Raw genomic sequence first — 14,789 nt, 5'->3', positions numbered from 1 at the left:
TCCTGCTTTTGGGTTGCATTTGCTTAGCATTTAAAGCATGTTTTCACCGCATGCTGACAGTTATTTTGGGTGCCCAATATATAAAAAAAAATTTTATTGTTGTACAAACGCTGAATTCAGAAATATTTAAATGTCTGCCGATTTGTCAATTGCTCATTTTCATTTTATGCATGCCATTTCAAGCCAACCAGCTCTTTGATGCAATTGCCATTTGATTTTCAATAAGACAGCTCATTTACCCATTAAAAATATTTTTTTGAAAAAGTTTTTTCAGTTGAAAGTTGCTGAAGGTTGAATCAAATAGTAGACGCAGTCTTTAAGCAAAATAAAAGAATAATGATGAAGATACTCTTAATGCTAGCATGCTGCTGAGAGAAAAAAATGCTAAAGACTCCAGTCTAACAAATAGCAAGATTTACCAGTTTTCTTATCAAAGTGCGTTTAAATTTTATTTTAAAAAATTGAAAAGGCTTAATTGCTCTGTTAATTTTCTAATCACTCTCCACATCCTTTATAATATTGTTACAATTTTTTTTTCTAAATTGTTAGAAAAAAAATTGTATTTGTAATAAAAAAAAAAAAAAAACTGTTTTTTCTAAACCATTAGTATAAATAAATATAAAAAGGCAGATTACAATTCATCAATTTATTGGGTTATATTTCTCAAAAAAAAATTAATATTATATTTGTTTAAAAACAAGTGGATTTAAACATTCTGTATAAGGGTTATATATATAAATTATATGTGTGTATATGTATATGTATAAAAATTTATACACACACATAATTTATTATTTAACCAATTTATTGTATAAACAATATATTAGTATTTATAAGTATTTAAACAATTACACTAAACAATAGTTGAAAGAAGAACTGATTTTTTCAACAGATTTGCTGATCACTTCAATGAATTAAAATACTTATGTGTTGAAAGTTAAAACGTTTTATTGTTATTTCACTTCACATTTTACTGTTATTTCACTTCACATTTTACTGTTATTTCACTTCACATTTTACTATTATTTCACTTCACATTTTACTGTTATTTCACTTCACATTTTACTGTTATTTCACTTCAGAAGAAACAACAAAAAAAATTAAATTGAAAGAAAAATCTTTTTCAGACGACTTTTATTTAGCTTAATTAAAACATGAAATTTTCATCTTTAAAAAATTGTTCTGGTTAAAAAAAAAATGGCTAAAAAGAAATCTTATTCTATATGATAAACATTAATAATTGCTATACTTATATATTTTAAGAATTTAAAGTAATAGCTATACTTCTGTATTTTAATAATTTTACTTTAAGGCAACTATAATTTCTACAAAATTATATCATCATAATTACTTACCTAGGTGTATTGGGCTTAGAAAGTTTGAAAAAACTATAAAGGGACCTCCTTTTGCATAAGGTGTGACAACACCAATAGGTAAATGATCATTAACTGCATTCTCAGACATTAAAGCCTCAATGTAGTATTTATAATTTTCCTTTAAAAAAACCATCACTGAAATTTGACTTGCACTCCTAATAAAATAGAATAATTTAAATCTTTTAAAAATGAGGCTAAATGAAATCAATTTTTCAGAACAAACTTTATACTTAAGTATGAAAAAAATAAACTACGGTTAACTATTAATCCTATAATCTAAAAAACTCACTTGTTAAATTGCATATAATTTGAGGAAGAAGTTTGATTAATAATCAATCTTTTATTGTTTGGATCAGAATCATTGCTTATATACAACTCACAAAAATCATCACATGAGCTGTAAAAAGTATAATTGCCAGTTTGTGGAGCAAAAAACCAACCACGAATTCTTTGTCCATAATAATCACCAATGTTTTGTGGTGCATTAAACATATCAATAATTCCATAACTGTCAGGTGTAAGAGGGTATTTAGGGTTTTTCTTTAAAGCATCAATGGTGAAAATACTTTTATCATTATTGTAGTAAACTTCTCGTAATAATCCAGGAGAGACTGTACAGTAAAAAAAAAAAACATTTTTAAGTGTTTCCAAGAGAGACATTGTGTAAGACTAAATTATTTATTAACTAAATACTTTTAGTTTTTTTTTTTTTACTCTAAACCCATTTTAAAAAATATAGTTTGATTATATAATGTACTCCCTCTGTTCCACAATAGTTGTCACATTTATAGCTAATAAAACGTTAATTTAAAGTGTATAACTGACAGCACTTTTAATCATCATATTTTGAATTTCTTCTTTGCTGATCTGTTCCATAACTTTCGATACCAGAGCTCCCTTTAGACATTTATTAGAGTTCCTTTTGGCACTTTTGGAAAATAATTAGAATGGTACAAATTTAGCAAATCTTTAAAAAAATTACTCAAATAGCATACATTTTTCAAAATTTGGACAAAAAGTATCCAAATGTGACAACTATTGTGGAACAAAGGTTGCATAAAAATTAAAAGGTTAATTAGCAAACTCTTACATCAGTTATCAGTCTTCAAAAAAAAAAAAGAAACACTCTTATCAAAATTTAAAACATTTTAAAACAAAGTTTACTATAAATCAATACATTTATACCATATGCCAATGATTTACTGATGATGACTAGATTTCTGATGAACCCACTGTGAGCAGCATACCAAGGATCACTAGCATATACTTTTACATTTGATAGTTTCACTGGTGTCTTGTTCACAACTGAGTAAACAATGGATCCATTCACATATATGCAATATATGTAGCTTTGATCAACTAACTGTTGTGATATTTTTATTGAAGACCATTGTTTTATGGTAATAGGTGCAGTTGTAAAAACACTGTTGGAATCATTATTTATTGCTGATGCAATATGAAGAATACTTGTACTTGGGTTAAAAAAAACAGCTGGATTTCTGTCCCCATACTGCTCCATATTTCCACCAATTGTTAAATGAATCACATTTACCCAGTAATTAAATATACTTGTTGGATACACATCAAATGATACTGTGTATTCTTTACCAAGCTCCTTCAATGTTGCTACAGTTGTATTTTGGAGTAAAGGTATTTTAAAATTTATGAACACAGACTCTTGTACAGTTTCAATGCCATCTACCAAAAAAAAAAAACTTTATCATATATACTCATTGTATTTTAAGACCAAGTAAGTATTTGTAATAATCTATATTTTGTAATATTCTGACAAACAAAAATGTATATTGATTGATATGAATTGATTCTAAAAACACATTTGCAACTTTTAGGAGAAAAAAAGTTTTTTGAATAAAATATTCCTTTATTGGTACAATAAAGAAAATAGAAGAAGAGTTACTTCAATATTTAATCATTTTTTCTTCATAAGATAATTTAATTAAACTTATGCATTCTTTAACTGACTAAAATGCTTGTTTCTAATTAAAAGAAATAAGTTCAAATTTTTACTAGTTTTGATACCAAAAATGTCCTCTATCAAAAGCTTATTTATATTGGTAGATAAATCCTTTTCCAGACTTTTTCCAACATAATTAATAAAAGAGGTTGCTTACTTCTACAGTTATAACTCCACCTTTGCTACCATAATAAGCATTATCAAAATTTTGTTCTATCTTTACTTGCACTTCTGCTTCCTTTTTTTTTTTTAATGCGCAAATAAACAAAATACCATTGTATCTTACAACACGAATCTAAGTAATGTTAAAAGAAAAGAAAATTTCAGAGTACACAGCAAAAGCCCTTCACTTCAGGTACACACCAAAGTCCTTCACTTCAGGTATACAGCAAGGTCCTTCACTTCAGGTACACACCAGAGTACACAACAAAGCCCTTCACTTCAGGTATACAGCACGGTCCTTCACATTGGACTTCTTTTTATCAAAAATTAAATTCTATGAAAATCTATATATATCAAAAAAAATATTTTCCTCAAATAGTTTTTGATATGTAATAATAACTTCTGTGTATTGCTAATGACAGTGTATGTTTTGTATGCTTTTCATTATTAGAATGTTATTATTAGCTTAAGTTCTAAAAAAACATTAAAAAGACAAGTATTCCTTGTATGAGGAAGAACAGGGGTGTTAGCCATTATTAAACCTCCAACTAGTAGATGTACTTCAAGATATTAACATTACAGGCTTCTCATAAAATAGAAGGAAAATTCAAGTTTTTTATCCAGTGATGTGAGTTCATATTCTCTGAAGGATAAATTTCAAGCAACCTGTACAAAATAAAGTGGATGCTTAAATGAGAAGTATTTTTGTGTTCTTAACCAAGTGAAGAAAATCTGGTTGAAGGTTGATAAGTTATTTGATATTGCTCATTAGGACTATGACAAGCACATTATGAAAAATAGCATCAAATATATGCCAGCATGACACTAAGCCTAGTTTCTCTGCAAGATTAAGAGTGCAAACATATTCTTGGAATAAGTTTAAAGCAAGACATAATAAACTTCAAAAGAGAATGAGAATAGGAGGAAAAAGAAAAGAGGAGGTCCAGAAAAATGGAGAAAAAAAAAGAATGGAGAAGATAAGCTACATTAATGCTAATACTGCAAACACTGGAACAAAAGAAAAGCTATGGAATGCTAAGCTTGCAGGCATCATATGTATGAGCTTCAAATCAAGGTATCAAATATAAATTACTTCTGTAAATATCTTATGCAATTAAAATTAAAAACAAACTTTGTCAAGACTTTTAAAACTATTTTCAGCATTTTTCCGATGCTATTACTGGAAAGACAAAAAGATTAGGTCTGACTAACCAATTGGTTGAGAAATTGAAATAGTTGACGTGAAATACTAAGGTAGGGCACATAGCTTAAGAGATATAAAGGATACCCAATGTTATAGCCTAGACAATTCATTATCTAACATTTGACCTTTTACTTCTACAAATTTCATTCTTTGCACCTGATTTAGTGTCTGTTATGTAGGCAGTATTCTATAAAACTTGGTTTGTTAAAGCCTCCTTGACTTTTAGTGCTCCATTTTAGAACTTACAAGTAATTAATGATATAATTCAATACATATATAGCAGCCATAACTCTGTTAAAGCATGTTTCTGTACTATGTGGAATCATTTCTAGAATCTAACTAAAAGATTTTTTTACTAAATAGCAGTAATAGTTCTGCTTTTTTATCTCTTAGTTTAGATTTTTGTTTATCAAAAATTTTTTTTTTCAAACTATAGTTATAATTATACTTATAGTCAGCCTGGTTTAAAAAACAAAGGTGTTCAAAATTTACTATAATTTTTTAAAAACCTTTACATAGAAATCAGTTTTTACATGCTTTGATAAACTTCTTTTTGTTCGTTTTTCTAAAAAAATATTTTAATAAGCAAATAAAAATCTAGAATATTTTGATGCAAAAAGTAAAAAAAAAATAATTTTTTTTTTACCTTAAAAGCTAGATAACATTTATAAATGATTCAAATATATGAGATGCTAAAGTACTTGTCATTGATAATTAAATTACTTTTGTCATATTAAATATTATTTTAAATCAAAATTATTACTAAATTTTCAGTAATAAGTATGCACTAAATAGCAGGAAAAAACTATTTTAGTTAATAGCTTTAGAATGCCAAAAAACTCCAACTTAAAATTGTTTAAATTAGTTCTTCAAGGATCATGCCATTTAATTAGTATTTGAAGTTATTATAGCATTATGATTGGTGCAGCAGTAATTTTTTGGTGTGTGTCACTGGGCTGCATGCAGACCAAGAAGTACCAGGATAGCTGGGCAGTGCATGCAACAGTCATGGATCCCTCCAACAGTGTATGGTCCTTAAATAACTTAAATGAAAGCTTTAACATACATTGCAAGGCTCAGAAAACCAGGAAATATCTTTTTATATATTCAAATGTATAATGAAATGGATTAGAAAAATCACTACTTAAAATTCGATTACTTTGTTGGTAATAGTGTTCTTATGACATTTGACAAAGTTTAACTATTTTTTTTAGACTATGGAACCAAGGACTGAGAACATTATTAGTCATTAGAACATTATAAGTAAAGTTATGCAGATCTATGAAAAATAGTGCAGTTTTTTCCTTTCACAAATGCTATACTAAATTACTTGTTCTCAAGGACTCATTAATTCAAAGTTTTTGAATTTAGAATAAATATTCATCACTTGTTTGATAAGACATTTTGATTCTGGATTTTTCACCAAATATGAAGAATGCGCTTTAATTCAAAATCTTTTGCAAAACATTTTTTAAGATTAGATTATATCAAAAAGAAAATGGAAATCAAATTTTGAAATGTCTTCACAAAATCACACTGTGGTTTCCAAGAAAAAAGGCATAGCTTGATGCAACCAATATCATCGAAGAAAAAGAATCCAAATAGACATTTTGAAGCACACTTAAGGGAACTGTGAGGAGGGAAAATTAGAAAATTACTAAACATCAAGTTTTTACCTGACTCAAACATATAACATTCAATCAAAGAAAAGAGAGAGTCAACCAAAATACCAGATGGACACACATGCTCAATTACATGAAAAATATATAAATTCCACCATTAATGTTTAAAACTGTTTTCACAAACACAACTAAAAATACAATGATATGAGTTTAATTAGCAAAGTTCTCGAAAGTTCTGTGACCATTCTGAGACAAAGACAACTAGATAAAAAAAACTAATAAAACCTGCTTTAAAGAATCATGACTCTTTATTTTTTAAGCCAGGCTGAATGTAACAAAAACAAAAGTAAAACTTGAAGAAAAAAAAACTATTGTCTGTACAAGAATTCAAAATAACATCTGCAGACAGATAGAAAAGGAATGATTGAGAAAATCTTACAGTTTTTTTTCAAGATTTTATGAAGAGTTTTATTTTAGAGAGTTTTGAAGATATGTTAAGAAGCTTTAACATACATTGCAAGGCTCAGAAAACCAGGAAATATCTTTTTATATATTCAAATGTATAATAAAATGGATTAGAAAAAATGACTACTTAAAATTAGATTATTTTGTTGTCAATGTATTGTTCTTATGACATTCAGGGTTGCCACTGTTGCTTAGGAACAAAATTCCCTGATTTTCCTTGATTTTTTTGCTGAACTTATTTATGGTTATTTTCACCTAATATTTCCAGTATTCAAATAACCAAACTTAGGATTAAAACTACCCCATTAACCCCTAGAGAGGCTACTTTTACCTGTAAAAAACAGATAGTCTACACCCCATGTATGAGTAATATCTGGATAATGCAGTATTTCTGTTTTATATAGAAAATCAATCAGTTTATTTGAAAACAAAAATAAATAATCAAAAACTTGAAACAAGTAATCAACAAATGAAATCAGACTTTGAAATAAATATAAACTAATTCCAATTTAATAAACTTAAAAGAATAAATAACATTCAAAATATTTTCAATAATGAGCAAAGCATTAAAAATTCAAGGACAAATTAATTAAGAGACTAACAAAAACTCAATGAGTTATTATTATTATCAATTTAACAATATTATCATTTTAATATATGTTAATATTGCTTTACTTAATAGGAGAGACAGGGGCTAGTTAGCTACAGTTTTAGTTTTTGAGCTCTGTGCATTTCTGGGTGAACATTTTTGAGGATATAAAATTTCACTTCAAAAAAATAAGAATTTGGCAAGCATGTTCAAGTGTCAAACATTTAATAAAAAAATATTTGGTGGCCTCCAAAAAAAGAAAAAAAAGGGCCTCCGAAAAAGAAAAAAACCCCTGGCTGGGGTAAGTTGCCTATACCCTCGGGATAAGTTGGCACACCATATGAAAAGAGACAAGTTTAGCAACATTAGGCATATATTTCAAGCGCACCTTTTTTATGAAAACTCTTGATAATTTTTATCCAACAATATTTTTTGACATTAACTTTTATTGCCCTTAAGTCGATCGAATAGACTTTCCTTCTATGAAAAAAGCATCAACAGCACTTTTTGTAAAATTTTTAGAATTTACAGGCCTGTCTACTTTTCTTTTGTAATTTCTCATGTCTGTAGATCTGTAGTGTTATATAACTTAAGTGAATTTACAGCCAATGCAAAAAGTTGCAAGTTGACACATGTTGCCAACTAGCCCTGCAATCATTGTGCCAACTAACCCCAAAAACTTTTTGCTCACTAAATGGCTTATAAATCCCCAAAAATGCGAAATATTGAGAAAAAAAAAAGTGACTGGTTAGAGTGAACCATACAACACTTACATCTATTCGAGTTTACTTGTAGCTAATGTTATTGGTTTTTAAAATTGAAAAAGTAATTACAAAAGTTACATAATTAGTAAAAAAAAAACGCAAAAATTGCTATAACTTCTATGCGAATGTGCTTATAGCCCTGATACAACACTGAAAGATGAATTATTAAGTGGGAAGGTTCCAATTGAACTTTGGAAGTTTCTGGTGGAAAATTCCAAAGTTAAACACAGTGTGTCAACTTACCTCTGTAGCCAACTAGCCCCAGTCTCCCCTACTTTTTTCTTTTCCTTAAGCCGTGATGTTTCTTGATTTAACAGCATCATCACACTATTTTCTTTTTCCTTCACTTGGAACATTCTGGTGTCCTCTATATAATTTTTATATTTCAACATATAATTTTTTATATTTCAACAAGACACTACAAACAGCCTTTATAATTTCATTATTGATTTCTACTTTGTGAACCTTCAATTTAATTGACATCATTAAATCCTTGATAGTGCGACAAGATATAAGTGACTTTTCTTTCATGTTTTCACTGAGCATATTTCTATGAATACTGCAACATCTTTCAATTGATGCTTGCCCATAAGCTAACATAAAAATAAGTATCAAGACTTTACACAAAGCCTTGTAATCTACACCAACTTTGGTTTCAAAATAAAACTTGTCAAAACATTTGGGCTATTCCATGTGAAAACATCCAGGGCATGCAACCTTAAGCCTCAGATTTTGCTGATTTTTAAACCACTTAAAGATTTTAGTAAATTATGAACATCCTGAAAATTTTATCATTTAATTTCAATCGGTTTCTAAGATATAGCTATTTTAAGTTTGCCTCTAACCAACAAAAATCTGCCATTTTTAAAAATGGTTTTGGTCCTAGTTTCTGTTGTATGAGTGTTGGAAAGCTGAACAGTTTGATGTTGCCAAAACAGTTTTTTAACTGAAACTGTTTTGGCAACATCAAACTGTTCTTTTAGTTGTTGTTGACTAGCTGTTTCTGTTTTCTTTGTAATTTTATAGAATCTGATCCTAAAAAGTTATAGTTCCAAAGGGGGAGATTATACAAATGCAGATGTATATCGCAAATTTAGTTGTTTTTTTTTCAGAGGTTGTATTAAATAGTTTAGTTGGAGTTATTACAAAGAATCAGATTGTAGCATTAAAACAGAAATAAAAACATCTTCAAATATACTTAACTTTATTACTTATATAACATTAGTTTCATATTTATCAAACTAAGACAAATTAACTTAAAAAAAAAGGCTCCAAAACAAATAGAGCAATTGGAAAGAAGTCTAAGAAACAAAAGTTATATACAAAATTTCAAAATTAAAAACTCAAAAAAATTAAAATTCATTTGTTATAGTGTTATAATCATTCACATCAATATTATATGTTCGTCCTGATTTTGTTGTTGGGACTTAGATTACTGCAATTACTGATTTTGTTGTTGGGACTTCGATTACTGCAACTCGACAATGGTACCCAACAGATATTATCTCTCTGTGCCCTAAAGAAGTTTTGAGAAGGACGGTGAGGGTGCATAAACTTAATTTGAATATCTTTTGTAGTAAAACCTATCTTTGTAACCATGCCCATCCACCAAAAGGAATCGTACTTGCGTGCAACAAAATCATTTAGATTTATTACATTTACAACATCAGATAATACTGCTTTTGACAGTATAAATCTGTCAACACATTGATGTTCGATTGTTTTTTTAAAACTAATTTCAAATTTTGAAATGGGTATATAATGATGATAACTTCTGGTACCAGGAACAGTTTTCCCTGTTTCAAATTGCTTCTTTAGTTGCTTTCAATTAACTGTTTCTTTGATAACTTTATAAAATATGATTGTGTTTATATTGGCGATGCAAAACTCAAGCATATCATCAACTGTCAATATTTGGTTTTCTAATGATCTTTGCAAACTTGTTCTTGCTGTTATTCTTTTAATGGTACCACCTATGCCATCACAAGTGAATTTTCCATGGCTGGTTGCAAAAAATACTCATTCAGCTGTAATTTCAAAATCTTCCTTATGGTGGCATAGATTTATAAAGCTTTTATAGTTTTTTCTTGTTTAATTTATCAAAGTAGCTATTTTTAAGCACTAAATTTAAGTAGATTTGACCATGTTTTTATTTCTGTTTTAGAAAAAAACCACTCTTCAATTCTTTGTTACAACTGTAACTTAACTATTCAAGACAAATTCTAAAAAAAAAAAATCGAGCTACATTGTCATTTTTGTAATTGGACTCACCCTAGTAAAATTGTGGTAAACACTTAAATTTTAGGTGTTGTGTTCGTTTTTAAATACTTTAAAATGTTTCATTGGATTTGTTGGCCCAAAATATGTAAAGGCACAAATTTTCAGCTTTCCAACACTCATCCAACATAAACTAGGACCAAAACCATTTTTAAAAATGGCAGATTTTTATTGGCTGGAGGTAAACTTAAAATAGCTATATCTTAGGAACTGATTGAAATTAAATGATAAAATTTTCAGGATGTTCATAATTTACTAAAATCTTTAAGTGGTTTAAAAATCAGCAAAATCTAAGGGTTGCATTTTCAAAAAAAATTGGATGTTTTCACATGGAATCACCAAATTTTCAGAGTAAAATTTTTTAAATGCTGGTAAAAGGGTAGATGAACTTTATTTTAACAACTTGGAAAATTGTATGGAGGCTTGATCACATTTTTTTGAAGTGATATGTAAGTAGGAAAGAATTAGATGAAGTACAGATTTCATAAGTTGAAGAAGACCAGCTTTTTTTTTTCTCAAAAGAATTGACTCTGGACTGATGCAACCATTTGCTTTCAAAAAATGATGACTCATGTTTCTCTCAAATAATTTTTCCAGTATTCAAATGATAATAAGACAGCAATCTTTCATGAATGTATTAATTACAATTTTTTGGTCGTCAACCCAGCATTTTGAGCAAAATGTTTAAGGAGAATTCTCACAATTCAATAACAGTTACATAATCAATTTTTCTGGCTATAGGTTGGCTATATCATGGGAAAGGTTGTACGAAGCTTTCATTAAATTTCCTATGTTCCATTCAGCAGATTAGAAACCGGATTTGAAAGCACTCTGTTTTAGATCGCTGTTCCAAAAACCTAATATTAGGATCCAATTGAAAATTTTGAATAGAGTTATTTAGGCTTTATAAATGAAAACAGAATAATGAGATTTTTTGATATTTTCTGTTAAAAGTCTGTGAAAATAAGGCCCAAGACCAAAACTAATGATATAACCATTATTCTACCCATCTCATAAGATTTAGCAGTATTGCTATCAGGGAACATTTTCTGATAAAGTAGACCATTTTCATTACATGAGTTCAATCAGTATTTGTTGTATACTGCATGAAAAACAGAATAGGTTTCTGCACAATTTTTATCACATTGATCTACTATAAAAACTGTTTGCTTTTTAAATGAAGTAGCAAGATACTGGCTTTGACTTCATAACATGTTTTTTGCCATCCATGTGACTTATCACAGCTCTCCGGCCCATATTTGACAAATTAAGTTGAACTTGGCATGTTTTGCACTTGGCTGACTTTTTATCTGTGCCAGTTACCAGCCATTTTTCAAACAGAGGAGACTTAACCATTCTTCTTTGAAATAAGTTGTCATTTTAAGTTTAAAAATTTGTACTATTCTAAAAAAGAGCGATTTCATTAAAAAATATTAATTATTAACCTTGGTTTTTATGTTTAACATAGGTTAATATCCTGCAAAAGGAAAATTTTTATTAGAAAACATTTTAAAAAAATAGTACAAAACTTAGAAATTCCCAGATTTTCCCTAATTTTTACTAAATCATTTTGCCCTGATTGTATCTAAATTTCCCTGATTTTTCCTGATTTGGTGGCAACCTTGACATTTTTACCATTGAAATTTTTGATCGGTTTTTTTAAAGCTTGTAAACAAGGACTGAGAACATTATTAGTCAAGGAAAATAATGTAGAGCTATGAAAAATAATTTTAGACTATTTTAATTTTTTTAATTTCTGACCATAGCAAATTTTACTTGTAGGTAAATTAACAAAATGTTGAGGCATTTTACAAGTACCACATTATTTACTTGAAAAAATGCACGTAACAAATGAGTACTATGCACATAATAGATAAGTACTTGATTTAATAGTTGCATTTTTTTTTTATACATATATATATATATATATTTGCAAATTTAGTTTTTTAAAATAAGTCAAAAATATATTACTAAATATTTACAGTTCGTATGGTTAGAAAATTATGAAGAGTTAAATAGTATTGGATCTGTCAACTAAACCAAATTATCTGTGGAAAATGTTTTACATTAAAAAAATTAAGTTTTGGAACGATTTGTCAAGCAATTTTTCTTAAAAGTAAATTTATTTACTGTTGTCATTTTATCAACATAAGATTTCAGTTTCTATATTAGAAAAAATATGTAAGCATTTCATGAAAAAATCATATGGGAGTTTTTGTCTACATAAAACTTTTTCAGACAGTTAAAAGGCTTGCAATCAATATGATGGCACAGCCACCAAAGAGGTTAGTAATCATCTGGATGATTGGCTGACTCCACCACTAACCAAAAAAGTAAGAGTAAATATTTATTTATAAAAACCTAACTTTCATTAGTTTAAAAGGTTTAATAAAGGATATTTAAAAACAGTCCTTACAGAAACAAAATATAAACAATGACTATTTCAGTAATTGTGGTCATGGTTACAGATAAGTAAGTATAAATCCTTAGATGTAAAATCAATTAGTTGTTTCACAACTATATCTATATCTCAGAGGAGACAGTAACCAAAAATATTATGACATACATGCATATTAATTATTGGCATTTATGCATGTAGCCAATATTTTCTATCACTTGAATTATGTAGCCTGATTTGAAAAATCTTTACATAAAAGTTCAATTGAAGCCAATTAAAGAACATATAATTTACTAATAATTTTTCTTGTAGAACAAAGTGGCCAGAAACTTAAGCACATTTATCTATTACAAATTGATAAATACATTTACAAGCACATTTATCTGTTACAAATTGATAAATACATTCACAAGCATAACTATTATTCTTTTGATTTATTATTTTGTTTCTGATATCTTATACAAACACTTCATAATGATTATAAACCATTAGTCTTTTTTTTTTTTAAATTAGTAAAGTATCACCAACTGGAAAGACGCCATGTGCAGACAACATGTACAGACTGAAAAAAACCACAAAGGTGACCATATTGAACAAAATGTTTCTTAAAGGTCTTACAAACATTTGTTAAAGTTTATTGATGTCAGTTGGTTGGTTATCAAAATTATTATTTACACTGTCTTTGATTTTATATGTTTTGCTGCCCCACCCTGTATATATGACCATAATAAATAAATTCAAACCTTGGCATACTATTTGGTTATTTACTACTTTCTGTCCATAGTTGCAAGTACAAACTCCAAAATCATTAATTTTAAAAAAACATGTTTCATATTCAGGGCTAACACATCTTGAGGTACATTTTTCTAAAAAAAATACACTTGATATGTAAACATATGAATGTATGCATGTATTCATGTAATGTAAATGTAATTGTAATTGTAATAAAATGTAAATGTATATATGTATACATACATACATACATACATACATACATACATACATACATACATACATACATACATACATACATACATACATACATACATACATACATACATACATACATACATACATACATACATACATACATACATACATACATACATACATACATACATACATACATACATACATACATAGGAACATATATCGTTAAGCGCGACCACCTCTATATTCATTACAAACGGATCCAATTTAAAATTTTTTTTTTGTTCACTAAAAGAGTTTTAATTTCCCTAATCTTGAATTAAAATGTATAATTATACTTAAATACACTCGAATGAGGGATTTCTAAGGACTTTATTTGAAATTTGCCCGGAAGCGTTTAAACAGTGAAATCAAATATTTGTATATATCGAAAAGTTAGTATAAGCGGATCCAACTTTACACGATACTGATTCGAAAGCTTCTGTTATATTATATACTGAATACTGAGAAAACCATATCCACATCTTCATCATTGTTGTTGATTTATGCCGCGGTTTGTAGTTTTACTGCTAAGCGCGTCTGGATGCGATTAGTGGAGGTTTTTAAAAGCAAACATTTTTTTTACTTATAAAAGAAGAGAGAAAAACTGTATATAAACGGAAAGAACGAGGAAAGTGCGAAAATTATTATTTACAAATTAGTATTTCATTTTCTTGTTTAATTGACCTTAAAAAAAATTGTGACTTTAAAATATTGAAAAACATAAAAGAAACATCTTGGAGTTATAATTGATAATGCGAAATACATCACAGCATACAACTAAATTAAAACGAAATGAAGACTTGTTGCCTTCATCATAATCCGTAAGAATAAAGCTCAAAGTCGTTAAATGGGAATTACTCTACTATTATTTTTTTTTTGTTCTCTCGAGAACTTTTATACCTTTTTTTGAAAGTTTAACCCCACTTTTTCTTTCTTGTTTCTGTGTAAAACATCATTTTGCGTTGCAAACTTTGTTTCAAGTCAA

General features: G+C 28.1%; 1 protein-coding gene across 1 annotated transcript in view; it reads right to left on the bottom strand.

Annotated features, from left to right (window-relative positions):
- The window catches only part of LOC145186670 (uncharacterized), a 166,711-nt gene extending 152,831 nt beyond the window's left edge, over positions 1-13,880 (bottom strand). Inside the window, exons 1-4 of the mRNA XM_090094553.1 lie at positions 13,576-13,880; positions 2,562-3,074; positions 1,666-1,987; positions 1,356-1,531 (exon numbers count right to left, since the gene is read on the bottom strand). Coding sequence (XP_089950679.1) covers positions 1,356-1,531; positions 1,666-1,987; positions 2,562-3,074; positions 13,576-13,873 — 1,309 coding nt within the window. The 5' untranslated portion in view covers positions 13,874-13,880. The remainder of the gene's footprint in view (positions 1-1,355; positions 1,532-1,665; positions 1,988-2,561; positions 3,075-13,575) is intronic.
- Between the last annotated feature and the right edge of the window lie 909 nt (positions 13,881-14,789).

The sequence above is a fragment of the Hydra viridissima genome, unplaced genomic scaffold (assembly GCF_058129835.1).
Source record: "Hydra viridissima isolate aposymbiotic clone 2 unplaced genomic scaffold, HvirCarnegie_v1 scaffold_8, whole genome shotgun sequence".
Taxonomy (NCBI): domain Eukaryota; kingdom Metazoa; phylum Cnidaria; class Hydrozoa; order Anthoathecata; family Hydridae; genus Hydra; species Hydra viridissima.
Note: the sequence above shows the minus strand (reverse complement) of the source record. Positions and strands in the feature narration are given on the sequence as shown.